The sequence below is a fragment of the Macaca thibetana genome, chromosome 1 (assembly GCF_024542745.1).
Source record: "Macaca thibetana thibetana isolate TM-01 chromosome 1, ASM2454274v1, whole genome shotgun sequence".
Taxonomy (NCBI): domain Eukaryota; kingdom Metazoa; phylum Chordata; class Mammalia; order Primates; family Cercopithecidae; genus Macaca; species Macaca thibetana.
This window is the reverse complement of record NC_065578.1, coordinates 133,753,743-133,776,538: the sequence shown is the minus strand read 5'-3', so window position 1 is coordinate 133,776,538 and position 22,796 is coordinate 133,753,743. Positions and strand designations below refer to the sequence as shown.

The following is a 22,796-nucleotide window of genomic DNA, read 5'->3' as shown; positions in this document are numbered from 1 at the left end:
TGGAGGTGGAAGAAGGAAGAATGGGGGAACCAAAGGCACTTCACTCTGCCATAGCAGCCCCTAGCTGGGATGCCAAACACTGCTTGGAATGTGAAGCTGGGACTATGGGGTTGAGGCAGGCCATGGAGGTTGTAGTGGTTATATGTGCTATGCTCACTGGAGCTGGGCTTTGCTAATCAAGTTCTGTACCAGGCAGTGTCTTACACCGCACCCTGTACTCTACACCAGCCAGCACAGCGCCTGCTTCCTCTGCAGCAATGAGGAAAGACTGCCCACACTCTCTTCTCTCCAGTAAACACGGTTCCCAGTGCTAGGCTTGGCCCCTTGGCCCTCCTGTGGTCCTCCTACCAACCAGGCTGAAAAAGATGGAGACAAGACAAGAGTGATCTTTACTCGTTCCATCTAGTGAGCAAAATGAGACCACAGACAGTATGTTTATGGACCTTGATACTATGAGTTGATGGTACAATGAGCAGAGTTCTGTGATAAGTAGATGTAAGGTACAAATGCAAACAATAGATATGATTGTTCTTTTTTTTTTTTTTGGAGACGGAGTCTCGCTCTGTCACCCAGGCTGGAGTGCAGTGGCACGATCTCAGCTCACTGCAAGCTCCGCCCCCCGGGTTCACACCATTCTCCTGCCTCAGCCTCCCGTGTAGCTGGGACTACAGGCGCCCACCACCATACCTGGCTAATTTTTTTTTGTATTTTTAGTAGAGACAGGGTTTCACCGTGTTAGCCAGGATGGTCTCGATCTCCTGACCTCGTGATCCGCCCATCTTGGCCTCCCAAAGTGCTGAGATTACAGGCGTGAGCCACCGCGCCTGGCCTATATATGACTGTTCTAAAGGGGTTCACACTGCATTCTGGGCCGGGGAGGTTGTATACTGCTCCCACTCCACCTTCCCCTCAAAGAGAAGCAATGGGACAGTAAAAGGGACTAGAAGATAAGAGCCTAACGAGCCCTGAACTGAACAGACTATGAGGGTTATGGAGGGCTACCTTGGGCTGGGCCCTGGAGAACAGGTCATCATGATAGCCCTTCTCACCTTCCTTTAATGTTCACGGAGATACACTTGTTTTTTGAAACAAGGTCTCCCTTTGTTGACCAGGTGGGAGTACAGTGGTGTGATTTTGGCTCACTGCAGCCTTGAACTCTCAGGCTCAAGCAACCCTCCCACCTCAACCTTCTGAGAACCTAGGACTACAGACGTGAGCTATCACACCCAGCTAATTTACTTTTTTTTTTTTTTTTTTTTCGGTTGAGACAAGGTCTTATCATGTTGCCCAGGCTGGTCTTGAACTCCTGGCCTCAAGGGATCTTCCCACCTCGATCTCCCAAAGTGTTAGGATGACCAGCATGAGTCACCACACCTGGACTTTTCTTTTGAGACAGTCTCGCTCTGTGGCCCAGGTTGGAGTGCAGTGTCACCATCATAATTCACTACAGCCTTGAAGTCCTGGGCTCAAGTAACCCTCCCACCTCAGCCTCCTGAGGAGCTGGGACTACAGGTGTAGATTCACTTTTAAATCACTTTTCTGCCTGTTATTTTAAGAGAAAGCCCTTCGCTCACCAAGTAAGGTTCTCACTGGCATAAATAAGTTTTTCTGAGAATGAGACTGAGCTTAGGGGCCACCTCTGTGATTGGGTAAGTGAACGGGAGCTAAAGTGAAAGAGGGGCAGAGAGAGCTAGCTCATCAAAGAGAAGTGATGGACATCTCAGCCTTCAATCCCAGGCAAGGCCTCACCCCTTTCTGGAATGGTCTCTGCCTTACCACCCCTCCAAGACCCAGGTTGTAGGTAAGCTTTACCTAATAGGAGTCCAACAAGTTCTTGCTAGGGATGGGGTTGTGGTGGGGCACATATCTCCCTGTAGGAGCCACAATGAGCTCTGTTTCCCATCTGCCTATTTATTGCCTTCATGGGCCTGAGCTGGGGTGTAGATATATAAGGAGGAACAGAAACAGTAATAATAGGAAGTAAGGAGGCACTGAAACAATTCAAATATCTGGTCCTGGAGGTGAAAAGAGGAAATGGAAAAAGAAAAGGCCTTGAATGACAAGGGAGTGAGTGCCCTGTCCCTAGAGAAGTTCAAGAAGAGTTTGGACAACCATTTTATGAGATGGCAAGTGTTGTGCATGAGTATGTGTTTGAGGTGGGGGAGGAAGTTGAAGCAATAGGTTGGGCCAATTTCCTAAAGCCCCTTCTGCCCCTGAGATTCTCTGCTTCTGTGGTTTGAACAGAGGAAATCTGGGCATTTGTCCAGCCACTATTTTTGTAATGGAGGTGGGATAGCCAGGGATCCTGGAGGGTGCTGTGGAATAGGCGTTTACACTTCTATTCCATCTCTAGTCCCATTTCTGTAATCTTCATACAGTATTACAGTATTTTGTTTTCTAAAATACCAGATTGGTAGTAGGTGACAAAACTAGCATCTCATTGGTCAGGGCTTGTGGGGGAGGAAGGGAGAAGAAAGTGAATTTCAATGTATTAACATTTTATTGGCTGAGAGGATGTTTCTGAACCAATTGAATACCTTCCCTATTGACTGTTGCTGGGGCAAAGCCAAAATCGTTGGCACCAGGAGAAACCAGATGACAGCTGGAGGAAACCACCAGTGCTAAAAATGCTCAGAAAGAGGGGGGTCAGGGAAGGCGGGGGAGCAACAACACTGAACAACTTCCCCAGGCAGGATCTTACATGGGGACAGACCCAGAGTACTTAAGTAGCATTAGGAAGGAAAGGGAGGGGAGGAAGTAGATTTAAGTATCCCTCACAGTCTTGGGACAACAAACAGGCCCCATACACCCACACCAACAGTGACACGTTGACATACACACATCCAAGTTCATAGAGACACACTAGCACTTTCTTTTTTTTTTTTTTTTTTTAAGACAAAGTCTCATTCTGTCACCCAGGCTAGTGTGCAATGATGTGATCTCGGCTCACTGCAACCTCCACCTCTCAGGTTCAAGTGATTCTCCTGCCTCAGCCTGCTGAGTAGCTGGGATTACAGGCACCCACCACCACGCCCAGCTCATTTTTTGTAATTTTAGTAGAGATGGGGTTTTCCATGTTGCCCAGCTGGTCTTGAACTCCCAGGCTCAACTTACCTGCCTGCCTCGGCCTCCCAAAGTGCTGGGATTACAGGTGTGAGCCAGGGTGCCTGGTCAACATATTCTCTTGATAATGTAGATGCAAATAAACAGTAGGGGGCAGAAAACATAAGAATTGTCACTTGAAAATGGATCTGAAGAGTAAAATGTTAATTGACCTAATCTGGCATTGAGAATTGACTGTTTATCCCATTTATTTTTTCAATAAATAAGCCAATGGGTTGTAAACATTGTAAACATTTCACAGCATGTGGAAAGGACATGGATTTTTGGAGTCAAATTGAATCTAAGCCTTGCTACTTACTTACATGTAATGATGCAACCTTAATTACTTGATCTCTGTAAATCTCAGTTTCCTTACCTATAAAACGTGTGTACTGTTACCTGCCTTACAGAGAGGTCCAGACTTAAGAATATAATGATGGAAATGTTTGGCACTGTGTCTGGTTTTTAGTAAGTGGTCAATAAAGGCCAATTCTCCTTTTCTTATATCTCTTCCTTTGTCTGCTCCCCGACTTCTAACCCCTGCATTAGCCTGCATTAGAGTGAGAAAACAGTTATACCAAGGAACTGTCTAGGTCAGATCTAAGGGCCATTTTGTAAATTTGTGCAAAAAGTTCTGGCTTACGTTGAAGGGATGATAAAAGGAAAGACATGGTCCTAATCCTCAGAGAGTTCACAATCTGGTGGCTGAGACAGTCAGGTAGGACAAAAATTTCAGACCTGTGTGATAGGTGCCATGATCAAGGAGGGGCACCTAGCACAGAATATGAGGTCAGAGAAGTGTTTCTGGAGGAGGTGTCTGTCACTCCTAGAAGTAAGCAGTAAGGCTGGGCACAGTGACCCATACCTGTAGTCCCAGCACTTTGGGAGGTGAAGGTGGGAGGATCACTTGAGGCCAGGAGTTCAATACCAGCCTGGGGGGCACGATGAAACCTGGTCTCTACAAAAAATACAAAAAAGGCAGGGTGCAGTGGCTCATGCCTGTAATCCCAGCACTTTAGGAGGCCGAGGCGGGTGGATCACGACGTCAGCAGTTCGACACCAGCCTGGTTTGAGAACCCGGTCTCTGGTTCGAGACCAGACCAGGAGTTCGAGACCAGCCTAGTAGATAGATGATGAAACCCCGTATCTACTAAAAATACAAAATTTAGCCGGCGTGGTGGTGGGCGCCTGTAATCCCAGCAACTTGGGAGGTTGAGGCAGAAGAATTGCTTGAACCCGGGAGGCAGAGGTGGCAGTGAGCCACGATTGCACCACTGCACTCTAGCCTGGGTGACAGAGCAAGACTCCATCTCAAAAAAAAAAAAAAAAAAAAAAATGAGCCAGGTGTGGTTGTGCATGCCTGTAGTCCCAGCTACTCAGGGAACGGGGCGGGGGCGGGTGGGGGCTGAGGTGGGAGGGTCATTTGAACTCAGGAAGTGGAGGCTGCAGTGAGCTGTGATTGTGCCACTGCACTCCAGCCTGGGTGAGAGAATGAGACCTTGTTTCAAAAAAAAAAAAAGCTGTAAGACCGCAGGGAACCCATGGATGGTGGGAGGCTGTTAGGGGGGCATGATTTCCATTTGCTAGGTCAGGTTCAGGTTCTTCTATGTTATTCAAAACCAAAGTGAGGTAAACAGGTAAAGAGAACAGACCAGAAAACCAGAAACTGGAGGATAATATGGTAAGAGAAAGAGCTGAGTGGGAGAGAGATCTGGAAAAACAATGTGGGCTGAGGGGAGTCAGAAGGGATAGTTTTGGGGAGAAATACCATCCAAGTAGAAAATGTTGAATGGGAGAGAGAGGATTTTTTTTTTTTTTTCAACGGAGTCTCACTGTGTTTTCCAGGCTGGAGTGCAGTGGCGCCATTTCCACCTACCGGGTTTAAGCGATTCTTCTGCCTCAGCCTCCCAAGTACCCGGAATTACAAGCATGTGCCGCCACGCCCGGCTAATTTTTGTATTTTTAGTAGAGACAGGGTTTCACCATGTTGATCCGGCTGGTCTCGAACTCCTGAACTCAGGTGATCCGCCTGCCGTGGGCTCCCAAAGTGCTGGGATTACAGGCGTGAGCCACTGCGCTCAGCCAAGAGAGAGGATTTTAAAGACATTGGGCTGTCCATTAAAATGTGCTCCTAATTCACTGCCCCTTTCCCCTGTCTCTGATATTTCCTTGAAAAATTAAGTAGAGATTTAAATTAGTTTTTGATTACTAAGCTGGGTTTCTTCTATTGTGTTATGTGTCATGACTGGGCCCCAGGATTTATTCAGAATATAGAAAGACAGACTATTGTGGTGGAAACCAGCATATTAAAATTTAAGTTTTCAGAAACGTAACAGTTCTAGGTGATGACTAAGTCCAGGGTGTGGCCAGGGTGACACAGAGCAGAAGTGAAGGTTCTTGAAAACAGGGAGCTTACAAATTAATGTAAGGGAATGGTCAGAAGATAGTAGATAGGCCTTCGTAGTGGCTCACAGGAGACTCACTTGAGGCCAGGAGTTCAAGACCAGCCTGGGCAACAGAGTGAGACTCCATCTCCACAAAAAACTAAATTAGCTGGGTACACATCTGTAGTCCTAGCTACTTGAGAGGCTGAGGCAGGAGGATCACCTTAACCCAGGAGTTCAAGGCTGCAGTGGGCTATAATCATGCCACTGCACTCCAGCCTGGGTGACAGAGTGAGTCTCTGACTCTAAAAAAAGAAGAAAATGGTTAGATAGAGAAGGGGATAGAAAGTGAAGGCTGGGTGTGGTGGCTCACGCCTGTAATCCCAGCACTTTGGGAGGCCGAGGCGGGCAGATCATCTGAGGTTGGGAGTTTGAGACCATTCTGACCAACATGGAGAAACCCTGTCTCTACTAAAAATACAAAATTAGCCGGGCATGGTAGCGCATGCCTGTAATCCCAGCTACTTGGGAGGCTGAGGCGGGAGAATCACTTGAACCCGGGAGGCAGAGGTGCAGTGAGCTGGAGATCACACCATTGCACTCCAGCCTGGGCAACAAGAGAGAAACTCTGTCTCAAAAAAAAAAAAAAAAAAAAAAAAAAAAAAAAAAAAAGGCCAGGCATGGTGGCTCACACCTGTAATCCCAGCACTTTGGGAGGCTGAGGCGGGTGGATCACGAGGTCAGGAGATCGAGACCATCCTGGCGAACGCGGTGAAACCCCGTCTCTACTGAAAATACAAAAAAATTGGCCGGGCATGGTGGCGGGCGCCTGTAGTCCCAGCTTCTAGGGAGGCTGAGGCAGGAGAATGGCGTGAACCTGGGAGGCGGCGGAGCTTGCAGTGAGCAGAGATTGCGCCACTGCACTCTCCAGCCTGGGCGACAGAGCGAGACTCCGTCTCAAAAAAAAAAAAAAAAAAAAAAAAAGTGAGGGTCAGTCCTGTAAGACAGGATGCAATGGAGGAGCAGAAGTTCAAAGGAAGGGTCCTCTAGGAGAACCACATTTGCTCTCTTTCTCTCTTTTTTCTTTGATACAGGGTCTTGCTCTATCACTCAGGCTGGAGTAGTGCAGTGGTGCAATCACAGCTCGCTGCAGCCTTGAACTCCTGGGTTCAAGTGATTCTTCCACCTCAGCCCCATGAGTAGCTAGAACTACAGCCGTGAGCCACCATGCCCAGCTAATTTTTGTATTTTTCATAGAAAGGAAATTTTGCCATATTGCCCAGGCTGGTCTCAAACTCTTGAACTCAACTGATACACCTAACTCAGCCTCCCAAAGTGTTGGGATTACAGGAGTGAGCCATGATGCCAGGCCAAGAACTACATTTCAATGATCTGTTTAAGTCTATCTTTTCCACTAAACATGAGATTCTTAAAAAATCAAGGCTTTTTGAGTTATACTATATCAGAAGCTAAAAATAATAATAATAAATAGAAGTAAAACAAACAAACAAAAAATCAAGTTTGGGAGGCCACGGCAGGAGGATCACTTGAACCCAGGAGTTTGAGACCAGCCTGGGCAACATAGTGAGACTGTCTCTTTAAAAAAAAATTTATAATAAAAAAAAAATCAAGGCTTTGTCTCGGCTTCTATTTGTGCTCAAAAGTTTTCCATAGTTCTCACTAATGATCACAAAACCCCTTAAGACTAGAGTTCATTTTACAGATGAAATCCAGAGAGTGTATTGCTCCGTACACAGCCAATGGGTTTCAAAGTTGGTATTGTATTTAAACCCAGCATTATCTCATTTTGAGCCTTCACAGGCACCTCAAACTCATTAAGTCTAAAGTTTGTCATCTCTACCCCTTCCCCAAAATGTGCTTCTTCCTAAGTTTTGTTTCTCATTAAATGGCACCACCCAGTGGTCCAAATTAGAAATCTGGGTGTCCTCTTGGAGTCCAATTCCCTAACTTGGCACATCCAGTCAATCTTCAAGTCCTGCTTGCCTCCTGAAAGTTCTCAAAGGTACTTTCTTCCCTCCAGTCCCTCGGTTATTACCTATTCTGCATGAGCTTCATCTTATTCCTGGATTTCTGCAGTAACTTTCTAAATAGTCTCCCTGCCTCTGGTCTTGACTACTTCAATTAGCGCTCCACATTTCCTAAAGTTCTGATCATAGCACTCTCTATTTACAGCACTTTAATGCCTTCTTCTTGCCCTGTGGATAAGACCCAAACTCTTTTAATGTGGTTTGTGGAGTCCTTCATTATTTGGTATCTGCTTACCTCTCCAGTCTCACATCTCATTCCCTTCACTCTACTGTCCAGCCTTGCGGGCCCAGTTTTAATTTCCCCAACTCCCTAATATCTTCCTCATTTCCAGACCTTTGCCCTTATGATTTCCTCTGCCTGGAACACTGTCCATCTGTTAAAAGTTAATTTTCTAGCTGGGTGTGGTGGCGCATGCCTGTAATCCCAGCTACTCGGGAGGCTGAGGCAGGAGAATCGGTTGAACCTGGGAGGTGGAAGTTGCGGTGAGCCGAGATGGTGCCATCGCACTCCAGCCTGGGCAACAACAGCAAAACTCTGTCTCAAAAAAAAAAAAAAAAAAAAAAAGCAATTTTCAGAAAAAGGTAACATTATGACCCTTAAACTGTTAAAGAAAAAATTATTCTGACACTTGATAAAACAGTAAGGAAGACTATTGCAATAGTCAATGAGCAGAATCAGAGTCAGTGGATGGAAGGAAAATTACATTAAGGCTGGGAGGATTCTTGCTAAACTGACCTAACAGGATCTTTCCTGAAGGGAGGTGAGGGTGATCAGATAGATCAGATATAAAGGGTGGAGAAGTGGGCAGGGAATTATCCCTAAACTGACTTGGCAGGATTCTTCCTATAACTGGCTAGCCAGGCCCAAGACAGGGTGAAAGGACAAGACCTAGCCAAAAAGAGGTCTCAGAGGAGCCTGTTGAAAGTTTGGTTAAGGAGAGGGTCTTTGTCAATACCAACATAAAGCCGGGCGCGGTGGCTCAAGCCTGTAATCCCAGCACTTTGGGAGGCCGAGACGGGCGGATCACGAGGTCAGGAGATCGAGACCATCCTGGCTAACACGGTGAAACCCCATCTCTACTACAAAATACAAAAAAACTAGCCGGGCGAGGTGGCGGGCGCCTGTAGTCCCAGCTACTCAGGAGGCTGAGGCAGGAGAATGGCATAAACCTGGGAGACAGAGCTTGCAGTGAGCTGAGATCCGGCCACTGTACTCCAGCCTGGGTGACAGAGCGAGACTCCGTCTCAAAAAAAAAAAAAAAAAAAAACCAACATAAAAATGAACACATAGGCCAGGTGCAGTGGCTCATGCCTATAATCCCAGCACTTTGGGAGGCAAGGTGGGTGGATCACGAGGTCAGGAGTTCAAGACCAGCCTGGCCAAGATGGTGAAATCCTGTCTCCACTAAAAATACAAAAATAAGCCGGGCTTGGTGGTGGGCACCTTTAATCCCAACTACTCTGAAGGCTGAGGCAGGAGAATCGCTTGAACCCAGGAGGCGGAGGTTGCAGTGAGCTGAGATCGCACCACTGTACTCCAGCCTGGGCAACAGAGCGAGACTCCGCCTCCAAAAAAAAAAAAAATCTCCTTGAAGACTAGGTATTTGGGGAAAAAAAAAAAGGTGGGGGGGAAGGAAAGGAAGAAAGGAAGAAAAGGAAAGAAGGGAAGGGAAGGGAGGAAAGAAGGAAGGAAGGAGGGAAGGAAGGAAAAAGAGAAACAAAATTAAGAGGCCTGATGCTGTGGCTGACGCGTGTAATCCCAGCAGAAGCCAAGGCGCGCAGATAATTTCAGCCCAGGAGATGGAGACCAACCAGGACAACATGGCAGAGCTCTGTGTCTTCAAAAAATACAATTAGCTGGATGTGCTGTTGTCCCAGCTACTCGCTGGGCTAAGGTGGGAGGATCCCTTGAGCCTAGGAGGTTGAGGCTGCAGTGAGCTGTGATCTTGGCACTGCACTCCAGCCTGGGTGACAGAGTGAAACCGTGTCACAAATTTTTTTTTTTTTTTTTTTTTTTTGAGACGGAGTCTCGCTCTGTCGCCCAGGCTGGAGTGCAGTGGCTGGATCTCAGCTCACTGCAAGCTCCGCCTCCCGGGTTCACGCCATTCTCCTGCCTCAGCCTCCCGAGCAGCTGGGACTACAGGCGCCCCGCCACCTCGCCCGGCTAGTTTTTTTTTTTTGTATTTTTTAGTAGAGACGGGGTTTCACTGGGTTAGCCAGGATGGTCTCGATCTCCTGACCTCGTGATCCGCCCACCTCGGCCTCCCAAAGTGCTGGGATTACAGGCTTGAGCCACCGCGCCCGGCCTACAAATTTTTAAATTAAAAAATAATAATAAAGAAAAAGGCCAGGCGTGGTGGCTCACGTCTGTAATCCCAGCACTTTTGGAGGCTGAGGCAGGTGGATCACCTGAGGTCGGGAGTTCGAGAGCAGCCTGACTAACATGGAGAAACCCTGTCTCTACTAAACATACAAAATGAGCTGGGCATGGTGGCGCATGCCTGTAATGCCAGCTACTCAGGAAGGCTGAGGCAGAGGTTGCAGTGAGCTGAGATTGCACCATTGCACTCCAGCCTGGGAACCAAGAGCGAAACTCCGTCTCAAAAAAAAAAAAAAAAAAAAAAAAAAAAAGAAAAGAAAAAAGAAATTAAGAAAAAAATGAACATGTGTTGATTTCACTTAACTCATGAAGAAACTAGCAGATGTTATAATTAATACAAGAGAAAATCTAGACAACGGACATATTTATGGATCAGGAAAACAGAAATGAACATGAAAATGGAGGCCAAAACTGCTTTTTTTCCGCACAGTGTGGGGAATAGCAGGTTAATTGACAGAATTTGCATACAGGACAGAATTTGCATACAGATCAGTTACCTACATGAATTGTAAAATAACTCGCATGAAAACAGAACCTTTAAAGCAGAAGGATATGCTATAGACAAGTCCTTCAGGTTTCCCATTAGCTGTCACTTCCAGGAAGCCTTTCTAGAATCTCCACGTATGAATGAGTTGCCACTTCTAGGCCAGCATATTTATCACCTTATATTGTTTACATCCCTCCTTCCATACAAGATACACAAGACCATGGGCTTTTGGGGCAGATTCTGTGAGTTATTCAAGTCTCCGTTTCTTCAGCGTGAACATCTGCTTCTAAGGAACACAGTATGCTAAGGGTAGTGTCTGTCGTAAACATATTACATGTTAACGGAGCATCCATTTTACTCTAATATCTGAGGAAACACAATTTTACTTTAAAGAAGACGCTGCCTTTCCCTCCACATTCAATGTTTCATTGTTTTATTAACTAATCGTTTTTTATTTCCAGGCCTGCGGGATACCATGGGAATACAAAAATGCTCTAGAGCGGTCCGCGACGCTGTAGCCTGCGTGAGGAACTATTGATAATAAGTGGCAGTAGGCTGCAGGGGGTGCCACTGACACACTGGGAGAGGGCTCAGCCAACCCCCGGGTGATAACGAGGTCAGCGGAGCACCAGAAACCGGCTCACTAGCCTCTTGGTCTGTCTCGGCCCAGAGGAAAATGAATGGCTTGAGCTTCTGCTTTTACAAATCTGAGGGGCAGGAAATGAAATCCCACTAGCAGTCTGCGTAGTGGAGTTGAGCCCTCGCACCCGCTTCCCAAAGCGTCGCCTGCAACGCGTTCGAGGCGGGTAGGCTCGGGCGCAGCTCCCGCACAAGCCGCGGACCACACGGTGTCTCGGACCGGGTGCCTAGTCAGCCCGGGTGGCTCAGCCCCGAGGCCCCGCCCCGTGACGCGAGGCCCCGCCCCCGCAGCGCCCGCTTCCAAGATGGCGACAGCAATGCCTGCCCGGCTGTTGGGGTGGCGGTGACGACAGGCAGCAAAAGACCAGGTATGTTCGCTGGGGACGCGTGGGCGGGGAGGCCTGGGATAAAGGTTTGGGCATTCGAGAGAGTGAGAAGCTTTGGGTAACGCCTGGAGACGAGCCTGAGCAGGGACGGGGGTCCTAGGTGGGAGTATGGACGGGGGCCGGGAGGGCTCACGTTGCAAGGTAGGGCAAAAGCAAGAGACTGGGATAGGATGGGCGTGCTCCGAAAGAGCTGGGTTTTAACCCCCTGCACAGCGCGGACCACGCCCCTTCAGGTGAGCCCTTCCAGCCACCCCTGACTGTCTCTGCCCCTGCTCTCCCTCACCCCTTCTCTTCAGCTGTAACCCTCCTCCCCACCCCCGCTAGAACAGGGGAAAGGTAGAAAAGGTGGAGGACGCCACCCCCACCCTACTCTCCGCCGAGCTTCGGGGCTGTTCGCTTACAGCCCCCAGGTGGTCACGGTCCCTGCACCTGAGGAGTTCGCACCTAGGCACATGAAGAACAGAAGGAGCCTGTTTCCTACTTCGCCCTGAGTACTCCTTAGGTCACTCCACGGTCCTGTCATGACTCTGTTGCCACTTGAACAGGTTCTTGGCCTGGGGGAAAACAATGTTTCCATTAGCTGCCCTGTCCCCACTCCCCAATCTGTCCTGTTGGGGTAGGGGTACGGGGGTGGTTAAGTATGAACCTGACACTTATCACTCCAGGGTAGCACGGGAGAGAGGCGAGGGACCTACCATCTCTTTCTCCTCCTCTTCCTTTCCAACCACTTTCCTTCACTTCCCCTGCTGGGAAACCAGCTTCACCCTGATCCTGATCTCTGGTGGTGCAGGTAGCTAGTTATCCTTTACCACTTCTGTTCCAGCTGGTCCCAGATTCGCTGCTGGAGTGCTGGATGGAGCCATTCTCTGCCCTCTGTGACATTTCCAATTTTAGATAATGCCTCACATCTCTGTCCCCCCGGGACCCCCTGGAGCCCCCATGATCCGTAAGAAGACAGCTTGAACCTACGTGAGTCTATCTCTTCCCCTCTAAAATTGGAAGAGGGGTCTCTAGAGACCCTTCTGAAATGAACATGAGATTTGAATGATGTAAACATTTTTGGGGGTGAGGACTGACAGTAGATGGTGGGAGTGGTTTCGGGGGAGGTAGAGGAGAGTGAAACTTGGGCTGAAGTGACAGGTGGTAGGGTTACTGGTGGTTACATTCTATTTTGTTTCCTTGCGTGACTGTGCACCTGTGTGCTCCCTTCTGTGACTTTGTTCTCTGCCTCTTTTTCCTCTTTACTCCTGGCACCACCTTCAACCCTACCTACTGACCTCTCTGCTGGCTTGCTCTCTTCCTGCCTACCCCCAGAATTCCCCTCTCCCTCCCTAGATCTCACCCCCAGGATGTTGCGGAGGCTGCTGGAGCGGCCTTGCACACTGGCCCTGCTTGTGGGCTCCCAGCTGGCTGTCATGATGTACCTGTCACTGGGGGGCTTCCGAAGTCTCAGTGCCCTATTTGGCCGAGATCAGGGGCCGACATATGACTATTCTCACCCTCGTGATGTCTACAGTAACCTCAGTCACCTTCCTGGGGCCCCAGGGGGTCCTCCAGCTCCTCAAGGTCTGCCCTACTGTCCAGAACGATCTCCTCTCTTAGGTAAGTGCAGGAGGAAGGGGGTGGTGAAAGGAAGGACAAGGTGTGGGGACAGGGAGGCTTGGGGATAGGGAGGTATGGAGTGGCAGAAATGGAACTTAGAAGAGGATCATGGACTCTGCAGGTAGGCTGAGGTTGAGATAGAGGGCTGAGGTTGAGATAGAGTGGACTCTGAATTTGGAGTTTAGACTAGACTATTGGGTTTTCACTTTCTACTGCTTGCCCCTTTATGGGCTCTTCCTGCCCCAGGCTAGGAATTGTTTTCCTTGTAGATGAGCCCTGGTTTAATTAGTTGCAAGTCCTGTTCTCTCCAGCCTTCAACTATAGCTTCCAACCCTGTGAGACAGGAGAGTTATGCAACCCTAAAATAAGAAGAGAAGGCTAGGTAAGGATCCTGCACCTTCCAGCCTTTGTAGAGCTGTCCCAGTGATGGGGAATCCAAGGCATGTGAGATTTCTGAGTGAGCCCTGAGAACTAAGCCCCAGAACCAGACTGCCAGTGCCAGAGGTATTCCCAGACCCTAGTTTGATTCTTTTCTCTTTGCCTCTCTGATCCCTCTACTTGCCATTCCTTCCCAACAGTGGGTCCTGTGTCGGTGTCCTTTAGCCCAGTGCCATCACTGGCAGAGATTGTGGAGCGGAATCCCCGGGTAGAACCAGGGGGCCGGTACCGCCCTGCAGGTTGTGAGCCCCGCTCCCGAACAGCCATCATTGTGCCTCATCGTGCCCGGGAGCACCACCTGCGCCTGTTGCTCTACCACCTGCACCCCTTCTTGCAGCGCCAGCAGCTTGCTTATGGCATCTATGTCATCCACCAGGTACCCCAATCTCCACCTTTTTGACTTTCTTTCTTCTAAGGAAGCCTCAAGCACATGCCACTCCATTTTCATCTAATGGGTCCCTAGAATAATTTTAAGAGGGCCAGACTGTTAGAGTGTGGAGAAGCACCTGGCACTGTTCTTCCAAATTTGTTAGTCCCATACTTCCCCTTAATCTGCTTAGGTTATTCCCACTGTCCTACACTCTTCTGTGATTTTTCCTTTATTGAATGGCTTGTGCAGAGTTGGAATTGGACACGATAGGGCTAAAATTCTAGTTCCGTCACTTGTTAACATGTATGACTCTGAGCAAGATACTTAAACATCTAACATGAGAAAAGAGCAAAAGATAACTAATATACCACCTGTTTCACACCACACCATTGTTGGTTGCCGATTGTCAGGATTAAATGTTAGACAGTAGCATCTAAGTATCAGGCCCATATCAATACACAAGCAAGATTTGTCAAATGACTAGGTGGAAAAATGAAAAAGATAGTCTTTCTTTTTCATTCTCCTTGCCCTCCACCCCACTTTGATTTCCCTCTTTTCACTTTTATTCTTTTTTTTTTTTTTTTGAGATCTTACTCTGTCGCGCAGGCTGGAGTGTAGTGGCACGATCTCGGCTTACTGCAGGCTCCGCCTCCCGGGTTTTACACCATTCTCCTGCCTCAGCCTCCCAAGTAGCTGGGACTACAGCGAGCACCATCACGCCCAGCTAATTTTTTGTATTTTTAGTAGAGATGGGGTTTCACCGTGTTAGCCAGGGTGGTCTCAATCTCCTGACCTTGTGATCCGCCTACCTTGGCCTCCCAAAGTGCTGGGATTACAGGCATGAGCCACTGTGCCTGGCCTTCACTTTTATTCTTTAGCCCCGTCTTCTTTATGCCACTACAGACATAGTCTGGTCCCCCTCCATTATCTTCCAGGCTGGAAATGGAACATTTAACAGGGCAAAACTGCTCAATGTTGGGGTGCGAGAGGCCCTGCGTGATGAAGAGTGGGACTGCCTGTTCTTGCATGATGTGGACCTCTTGCCAGAAAATGACCACAATCTGTATGTGTGTGACCCCCGGGGACCCCGCCATGTTGCTGTTGCTATGAACAAGTTTGGATACAGGTAGAGAGCATGGAAGGGTACTGGGAAACAGGGAAGCCCACCATCCTGTGGAAGGAGGAGAGTCAAGGGGATTGTGGTTGGGGATGTCTCCCCAGAAGACTTGGGGCATGCAAGGATCTTTCTCTCCCTAGCCTCCCATACCCCCAGTACTTCGGAGGAGTCTCGGCGCTTACTCCTGACCAGTACCTGAAGATGAATGGCTTCCCCAATGAATACTGGGGCTGGGGTGGTGAGGATGATGACATTGCTACCAGGTCAGACTTCCTGCCACTTCTTCCCTCCTGACCCCAGTCTGGATCCCTGTCCTCTAAGACCACCTTTGGCCATATCCCTTCAACACTAACCTTTAGCTCCCTGGTCCTGCACTGAGCCCATTCCTTTCCCTTAGTCTTTTTAGGATACCCAGAGCAGGCTTGCATGCTGCTGCTCATTGTATCTTCTGATTAGTTTGTTCCTTCAGTCTCCTGGTTAGTTTGTTCTTGGGAGAGGACATAAGATCAATAGGAAATAGTATCGCTGGATTCCAGAACTGGAAAGGGGCCCAGAGACAGTTTAGTCTTGCCTTCTGCTAGGGTTCCAGCCAGACCACTTCCTATGGGGTTAAGACAGAGGGGCTCTGCTCTATGTTCCCAGAATCACTTTGTAAGAGGCCTGTGCCACTGGCACAGGGCCAACTCATTTTTAGCATGTGAAACATTCTGACCTTCAGCCTCAGCTGACCCAATTTCATGTCTGTGGTATGAATATTAGGGCTTGGTATGCAGGACCAATTGCCTCCGTTCCCCCTGTGTCCTCTGTGATGACATCTCTGAATTTTCATCCTCTGTATGTGTGTGAAATACCCAGTGAATTGTAAATATACATAAGTATGCTTCTAGTTCCTTCCCAGGTCATCTGCACTCCATGCTTCTGTGTGTCACATGTGAAGTTTGTTTCTTTTTTTTTTTTTGAGACGGAGTCTCGCTCTGTCGCCCAGGCTGGAGTGCAGTGGCCGGATCTCAGCTCACTGCAAGCTCTGCCTCCCGGGTTTACGCCATTCTCCTGCCTCAGCCTCCCGAGTAGTTGGGACTACAGGCGCCCGCCACCTCGCCTGGCTAGTTTTTTTTGTATTTTTTTTTAGTAGAGATGGGGTTTCACCGTGTTAACCAGGATGGTCTCGATCTCCTGACCTCGTGATCCGCCCGTCTCGGCCTCCCAAAGTGCTGGGATTACAGGCTTGAGCCACCGCGCCCGGCCTTGAAGTTTGTTTCTTTCAAGGTCCTGATTACCTGGCTCTATCCTTTTCTTTTCTTTCTTTCGTTGTTTTTTTTTTCCCCTAGAGACAACGTCTCGTTATTTTCCCAGGCTGGTCTTGAACTCCTGGCCTAAAGTGATCCTTCTGCCTCAGCATCCAAAAGTGCTAGGATTGCAGGTGTGAGCCACTGCACCTGGCCTACCTTTTTCTTAACATGGGGGATGTGGGAGAGAAGCTGGGGTAGCTCAGTCACTATTCTAAGAATTGCTGAGCTTGGGTCTGCAACTCCCAGGCTTTTCTTATCCTTTTAACAGAATGGTCTCTCTCAGCGTCCTTCCTAGACTGCAAGGGCAGCTCCTAGGAGCCCTTTAGGAAGCCAAGGGAGTAGGTACAAACCTACCTTTGCCAACTGTTTGAAGGCCCTAGGGAGACTGGCACTGGGCCCTGAGGATTTGGATACATCCAGCTTTTATATTCTCTTCAGCCATTTTCTTCTTTCTGTTTGACTTCGGGGTTTTTTTTGTTTGTTTGTTTTTTTGCCTACTGAGTAATAGTTGTTTTTTTATGTACAGAAACATTTAATCCCTTCCTTGCTTTCGTCTACTCTGGATCCCCCATGATCCCCTCACTTTTCCCATAGGGTGCGCCTGGCTGGGATGAAGATCTCTCGGCCCCCCACATCTGTAGGACACTATAAGATGGTGAAGCACCGAGGAGATAAGGGCAACGAGGAAAATCCCCACAGGTAGGAAGAAGGAAGGACTGCCTGGGAATTGTTACTGAATCCTTAGGGTTCTGTACCCCTAGCCAGGAAACTCCTAAAGGTCACTAGATTTTTGGCTGTTCTTTTCTGGGTCTTAGTCTCCAACCTCTAACCCTCAGATTTGACCTCCTGGTCCGTACCCAGAATTCCTGGACGCAAGATGGGATGAACTCACTGACATACCAGTTGCTGGCTCGAGAGCTGGGGCCTCTTTATACCAACATCACAGCAGACATTGGGACTGACCCTCGGGGTCCTCGGGCTCCTTCTGGGCCCCGTTACCCACCTGGTTCCTCCCAAGCCTTCCGTCAAGAGATGCTGCAACGCCGGCCCCCATCCAGGCCTGGGCCTCCACCTACTGCCAACCACACAGCCCTCCGAGGTTCACACTGACTCCTCCTTCCTGCCTACCTTAATCATGAAACCGAATTCATGGGGTTGTATTCTCCCCACCCTCAGCTCCTCACTGTTCTCAGAGGGATGCGGGGGAACTGAACTCTGGTGCCGTGCTAGGGGGAAGGGGCCTCTCCTCACTGCTGGACTGGAGCTGGGCTCCCGTAGACCTGAGGGGTCCCTCTCTCTAGGGTCTCCTGTGGGGGTTATGACTGTGAATCCTTGATGTCATGATTTTATGTGACGATTCCTGGGAGTCCCTGCCGCTAGGGTAGGAGCAGGGCTGGACCCCAAGCCCCTTCCTCTTCCATAAAGAGAAGAGTGATCTGGCTTCTCCTGGGACCTCTGTGAATATTTATTCTATTTATGGTTCCCGGGAAGTTGTTTGGTGAAGGAAGCCCCTCCCCGGGTATTTTCTGCCCATGCTGGAATAGCTCCCCATTCTGGTCCTGGCTCAGAGGGCTGGGATTTTGATATATTTTCTAATAAAGGACTTTGTCTTGCATCTGCTCTTACTTTCTGCATCCCAGGCACACTTTGCCTCTTTGCTCCCCCGCATTCTTATGCCTATAGGTGATAGAACAGCCAGACCAAGCCAAGCTCCAGCAATTTTTATTTTCATGAGTGGCAGTTGGGGATCAGCTGTTAGGTTCTGTGCCCAAGACACTGACTGCTGCCTGGCGCCCACTCTCTATACAGTCATTAACAGCAACCCCCTCATAGGAGGCTCCAGCCAGAGTCAGGGGCAACCTGTGAGCAGCCAGGAATTGCCTAGCTGACTCTAGAAGGAAAGGATGAAAGGAATGTTATAGCTGGGGGTCTGATGCCCTTGGCCCTCCTCAGCCCAGCTGTTTTCCCAACTTACCTAGTTTTTGCCAGTGACCTAGTGTATACTGGGGGATGCAGTTCTGAGAAGAGAGGAGAGGATGCAGGGAAAAGTTTATTATTGATGTCCTAGGCCTTGGCTGACATACAGTGACAAATGTTCCAGTCCCTGTCTTCAAGGCCTTCAGTGGAGAGCTGAGGGAAGTTTATCCCAACTTACCTTGTGTAGATGGACCAAGCAGTGACTTGGCAGCTCCTTCAGTCCTAATTGTGTGGCAGCTGCTTCCTGGGCCCGCTGTTGAAACAGCTCCTGAGATAAGACACAGCCACTCGCCTCCAGTGTCTGTAACCAGGAACCTCCCAGCATCACCTAGGGAGGGAATATAGCACTGATCAGTCTGGCCTTGCCTACACTGGAGCACAGAGGAGCCCTCTGGAAATGCCACTAGGCAAAGTTTCCTCCTCTCACAGTCACTCTGAGGCCAGGGGGGCTCCCATCCTGCTCAGGGAAAGCAACTGAGTCATACACGATTCCCAGGACGCCTGGATCTTCTGAAGATGGCACCAAGTGTCCAAATCCCTGGAGAGAAGGACATTCACGCGTCAGAAGGAAAGGGCTCTAGTTAAGCCTGTCTCTCCTTCCCATTTTTTTTGACGGGGGACAGAGTCCCGCTCTGTCACCCAGGCTGGAGTGTAATGGCGAGATCTCAGCTCACTGTAACCTCCACCTCCTGGGTTCAAGCGATTCTCCTGCCTCAGCCACCCAAGTGGCTGGGATTACAGGCATGAGCCACCACACCTGGCTAATTTTTGTATTTTTCATAGAGATGGAGTTTCACCATGTTGGCTAGGCTGGTCTCAAACTCCTGACCTCCTTATCCACCCACTTTGGCCTCCCAAAATGCTGGGATTACAAGTGTGAGCCACCATGCCCGGCCTCTCCATCCCTTTATCATACCTGGACAGGCAGATGGGCTCCTTGGTACTGCAGATTCACCACAGCTACAGACACCGCAGTGATGGCACTCAGGGCACGAGCCAGAGGTGCAGCCTCAGCAGGGAGCAGCTCGCTAAGCACTAGAGATCAGGCAGAGGCCTGACTCAGGAGGCATTCCCATTACAGTTGTCAGTCCTCTTTGGGATTAGACTCCCATAGAGATGACCAGTTCAGGGGCATGGTGTGGTCCTGCTGACCCAGGAAGGTACAGCTTTTGCCTCTCACTGGTAGGGGTTGGGGAAGGGGAAGGTGGCTATCCCATTACCTGAAGCTGGAATGGCACTAATAACGTGGTCAGCCTCCAGACTGCTGTCCCTTAGAGATACCTAAGAGCATGAAAACATTTGAAAGACCCAGAAAATGAGAATCTGATTAGTGAAAAGAGACTTCTGGTGCTTCACTCTCAGTTTCCCAGGCACCCATGTGGCTGGGGAGACTGTACTGACCCAGGATGAAGAGAATGGGTAACTGTGTAGACTTCACAAAAAAAATCATTTCTCTGTGTACTCCAGGAAGTGGACGAGACAGGCCAGTGTGGCTGTTCTGAAATGTTCAGCGAAGCTGGGTTCTTTCCCCTATCTCTAAGCCACTTATAAGTACTACTTCTATCCACAGACTTGCATAGGCTCTTTGAGGAAGGTTCACAAATAGGGCCTAGGATTATGGGGTAGCCCATGTCTAAGTAGCTTCTAAGGCACGAAAACAACGAGGAACTCCAGTCCTATTGGCCCTGGCCTAGTTAAACCACTTGGATAAAGATGGACACACTAACAGGTTCATTACACTCCAGGGGTTCCCCTACCTTCCAGCGCCCTTCTGCCTGGAGGCTGAGCCCACAGACTGGCTGACCTCTGAGAACACTGACCCCCCTACTAGTTAGGTGGGTTTCAAGGGCCTGAGGCAGCATCTCTAGACCTCCACGAAGTGACCACTGGCTCCAGCGCTCAGCCAAGGCCTGGCGAATGAGTGCTGAGTCTGGCTGTGGGGTCCGCCCTGCAGAGGAAGCAAAGAAGAATCATTGAGGCTGGATGCAGTGGCTCACACTTGTAATCCCAGCACTTTAGGAGGCGGAGGCGGGTGGATCACTTGAGGTCAGGAGTTTGAGACCAGCCTGGCCAACATAGTGAAACTTCGTCTCTACCAAAAAAAATACAAAGATTAGCTGGGAGTGGTGGCACATGTTTGTAATCCCAACTACTTAAGAGGCTGAGGCAGGAGAACTGCTTGAGCCTGGGAGACAGAGGTTGCAATGAGCCAATCTGAGATTGCACCACTGCACTCCAGCCTAGGTGGCAGAGCAAGACTCTGTCTCAAAAAAGAAAAAAAGAATCATTGAATAGCACCCTTTGTCCCCACTCCCTCACTTTGGCAGTCCTTAATATCTTCACCCTTTGAATCAATCCCCCCTCACCTGCCCCCAGCAGCAGGCCCAGTAATACGGAACGATGGGTTTGCTCAGCTTGGAAGAGACTGGGAAAACAGGACCTGATGCTGAGCTCACGGCTGTTGCCTGCAAACACTCCACGGCAGAGACTGTCCATGGCTAGAGACGCCACCTTAAGGGTGAGACTGGGACTAAGGAGCCAAAGAATAATCTACACTGACTGATTTCCACAGCCCGTATTTGGTAGGGAATGGGGGTGGGATAGGGTTTGGTTTGGGAGACATTCCCACCATGACAGAAGGATGGAAGTGAAGGCCTTCACTCCCAATAATGAGTTTTGGGAATTATGAGGGGGTGGGATAGGAAGAGAAGAGGGCATCTCCAAATGATACAGAAGAGCCCCTACATGGTAGATTTGAACAGGGAGCTCTGCAGCTGGTTTAGGAGGGAAGATGTTTGGGGCCTCTGGGCAAGTGTCACCTCAGGTCCAAGGCGGCGCTGGGCAAAACTGTGCACGGTCTCATCAGGCTCTTTGCCCCGGGGCTTGGTCAGCTCCCTGAGCCCAGCCCAAAACAGAGGTTTGGAGAAGGGGGGTGAAGGGCGGAGTAGCCCCCTGCATGAAGAAAGACTTAGTGAGGGGGAAGCTCCTGACATACCTCCCCAGCTTCAGGCGCTGGGGTCATTTCCACTCATTTGGCTTCCTTTTGCTGGGAAGGCTGACAGGGAGATGAAGAAATGGAAGGCAGGTCAGGCACGGTGGCTCACGTCTGTAATCCCAGCACTTTGGGAGGCCGAGGCAGGCGGATCACAAGGTCAGGAGTTCGAGACCAGCCTGGCCAATATGGTGAAACCCCATCTCTACTAAAAATACAAAAAATAGCCGGACGTGGTGGTGGGCACCTGTAGTTACAGCTACTCGGGAGGCTGAAGCAGGAGAATCGCTTGAGCCCGAAAGGCGGAGGTTGCAGTGAGCCAAGATCGCACCATTGCACTCCATCCTGGGCGACAGCGATACTCCGTCTCAAAAAAAAAAAAAAAAAAAAAAAAAAAAAAAAAGAGAAAGAAATGGAAGCATATGAGGATGAGGGCACAGTAAAAGCAGCGGAGGTGCTGGTGTTACCTGAGGCCAGTGGGCAGGGCATGCAGGGCACCGCCCACGTAGAGGAACCTGTTCTGGGCAGCTGGGTGGTCTCCCCGGACAGGCAGCACTTCTGAATCCAAGCCAAGCTCAGAAACCTGCTCTCCACAGGCCCTCAGAAGAGGAGAAACTAAGGGAAGGTCTGACCCACCAAACATACTTCCCCCTCTAAACTCTATTCCCCAATGGAAGCCCCCTCCACAACCTCTCTCCTAGACATCCCACAAGCCTCTCACCAGGAGCAAGGTCCGGGCCCCTAGGGCTCCCGCTGGCCTAATTCCCCGAGGTCCAAGCTCAAAGATAGCACCATTCGGGCCTCGAACAGAGCGAATCCAGCCTCCCAGACGCTCACTGCCCTCCACCAGGACCACCTGGCGACAAGAGGGAGCGACACTGAGCACCGCCTGTAGCCGCCGGGGATAGGTCAGGAGGGGAGGGGAAGAGGCACATTCAGAGGGCCAGGATCCATCTAACTTTTGATGGAAATGGGAAAAGAGCATTAAATGAAGCTCCCTCTGACACAGGTGGAGCACTCACCTTAGGGGGACACGGGGCCCGGCTCAGGTGGTAACTGGCGGCCAAGCCGCTGACGCCTCCGCCCAACACGACCACGGTCCGGCCCATGGGGAAACCTGGGGGAAAGGGGGCGATATGGACAGGCAGACCGGGGACACCCTGCGCTCCAGAAGCCCCGCCGGTTTTGCGTTCTATCCCCGGTCACTCACTGCTTTAAGGGAAACTAAGTGTGCACAGATGGGCTGGTGGAACAGTGAGGTCCCCGTCCAGGGGCCAGGACTCACCCACAAGAGAGGAGAAAAAATGAGGCAGAAGGAGGTCGAGGTCCTAAGACCGTACCCCGCCGGCGCTCCGCTGGGTGCAGATAAGGGCCACACCCTCGCTATCGGCCCTCGCAGGGCTCGGGGCGGCGGGCGGTACGCCTGAGTTCTGAGGCACTCTGTTTGCCACGGTAGGCCAAAAAGTGCTTCAAATCCGCTATTCCCACCCCCAGCCTTTTCGGTCTCTCCTACTCTCCGTCCATTCTGTTCTCGCGGCACGCGCCTGACCATATTTCTCCTACATCTGGATTGGCAGGCCCGGGA

General features: G+C 49.9%; 3 protein-coding genes and 1 long non-coding RNA gene across 11 annotated transcripts in view; 2 read left to right on the top strand and 2 right to left on the bottom strand.

Annotated features, from left to right (window-relative positions):
* LOC126935729 (protoporphyrinogen oxidase) overlaps positions 1-22,791 on the bottom strand; it is a 50,102-nt gene extending 27,311 nt beyond the window's left edge. Inside the window, exons 1-13 of one of the 3 annotated variants that reach the window (XM_050757523.1) lie at positions 22,497-22,790; positions 22,234-22,328; positions 21,933-22,067; positions 21,679-21,794; positions 21,039-21,171; positions 20,586-20,730; positions 19,977-20,167; positions 19,440-19,500; positions 19,136-19,254; positions 18,647-18,757; positions 18,398-18,547; positions 18,218-18,260; positions 17,949-18,133 (exon numbers count right to left, since the gene is read on the bottom strand). In XM_050757523.1, the coding sequence (XP_050613480.1) occupies positions 17,991-18,133; positions 18,218-18,260; positions 18,398-18,547; positions 18,647-18,757; positions 19,136-19,254; positions 19,440-19,500; positions 19,977-20,167; positions 20,586-20,730; positions 21,039-21,171; positions 21,679-21,794; positions 21,933-22,067; positions 22,234-22,320 (1,434 nt within the window). In that variant the 5' untranslated portion in view covers positions 22,321-22,328; positions 22,497-22,790 and the 3' untranslated portion in view covers positions 17,949-17,990. Of the gene's footprint in view, positions 1-17,948; positions 18,134-18,217; positions 18,261-18,397; positions 18,548-18,646; positions 18,758-19,135; positions 19,255-19,439; positions 19,501-19,976; positions 20,168-20,576; positions 20,731-21,038; positions 21,172-21,678; positions 21,795-21,932; positions 22,068-22,233; positions 22,329-22,496 lie in introns of those variants that run through there. The other 2 variants (XM_050757533.1, XM_050757517.1) reach the window with 2 other exon arrangements.
* The window catches only part of PFDN2 (prefoldin subunit 2), a 184,729-nt gene that overhangs the window by 100,443 nt on the left and 61,490 nt on the right, over positions 1-22,796 (top strand). The window contains exon 1 of one of the 6 annotated variants that reach the window (XM_050759527.1): positions 2,148-2,166. The exons of 4 other annotated variants lie outside the window; for them this stretch is intronic. The gene's annotated coding sequence lies outside the window, so the exon portion shown is untranslated. Of the gene's footprint in view, positions 1-2,147; positions 2,167-18,167; positions 18,172-22,796 lie in introns of those variants that run through there. One more of the 6 variants, XM_050759528.1, reaches the window with a different exon arrangement.
* On the top strand, positions 11,337-17,857 carry B4GALT3 (beta-1,4-galactosyltransferase 3). The gene is made up of 8 exons (XM_050758177.1): positions 11,337-11,408; positions 12,250-12,395; positions 12,762-13,028; positions 13,607-13,842; positions 14,772-14,962; positions 15,094-15,216; positions 16,837-16,941; positions 17,079-17,857. The coding sequence occupies exons 3-8, from the start codon at positions 12,776-12,778 to the stop codon at positions 17,350-17,352; spliced, it is 1,182 nt and encodes a 393-aa protein (XP_050614134.1). The 5' UTR covers positions 11,337-11,408; positions 12,250-12,395; positions 12,762-12,775; the 3' UTR covers positions 17,353-17,857.
* On the bottom strand, positions 11,372-14,774 carry LOC126937000 (uncharacterized). Its single transcript, XR_007719624.1, has 3 exons — positions 14,646-14,774; positions 11,871-11,980; positions 11,372-11,441 (listed from the first exon to the last, which is right to left on the bottom strand). It is a non-coding gene; the product is annotated as an uncharacterized LOC126937000 (long non-coding RNA).

Coding starts and splice junctions, on each gene's coding strand:
- B4GALT3 (XM_050758177.1), top strand. CDS start 12,776: ATGTTGCGGAGGCTGCTGGAGCGGCCTTGCACACTGGCCCTGCTTGTG. Junction 13,029..13,606: donor AGAACGATCTCCTCTCTTAG/GTAAGTGCAGGA, acceptor CCTTCCCAACAG/TGGGTCCTGTGTCGGTGTCC. Junction 16,942..17,078: donor AACGAGGAAAATCCCCACAG/GTAGGAAGAAGG, acceptor TCTAACCCTCAG/ATTTGACCTCCTGGTCCGTA.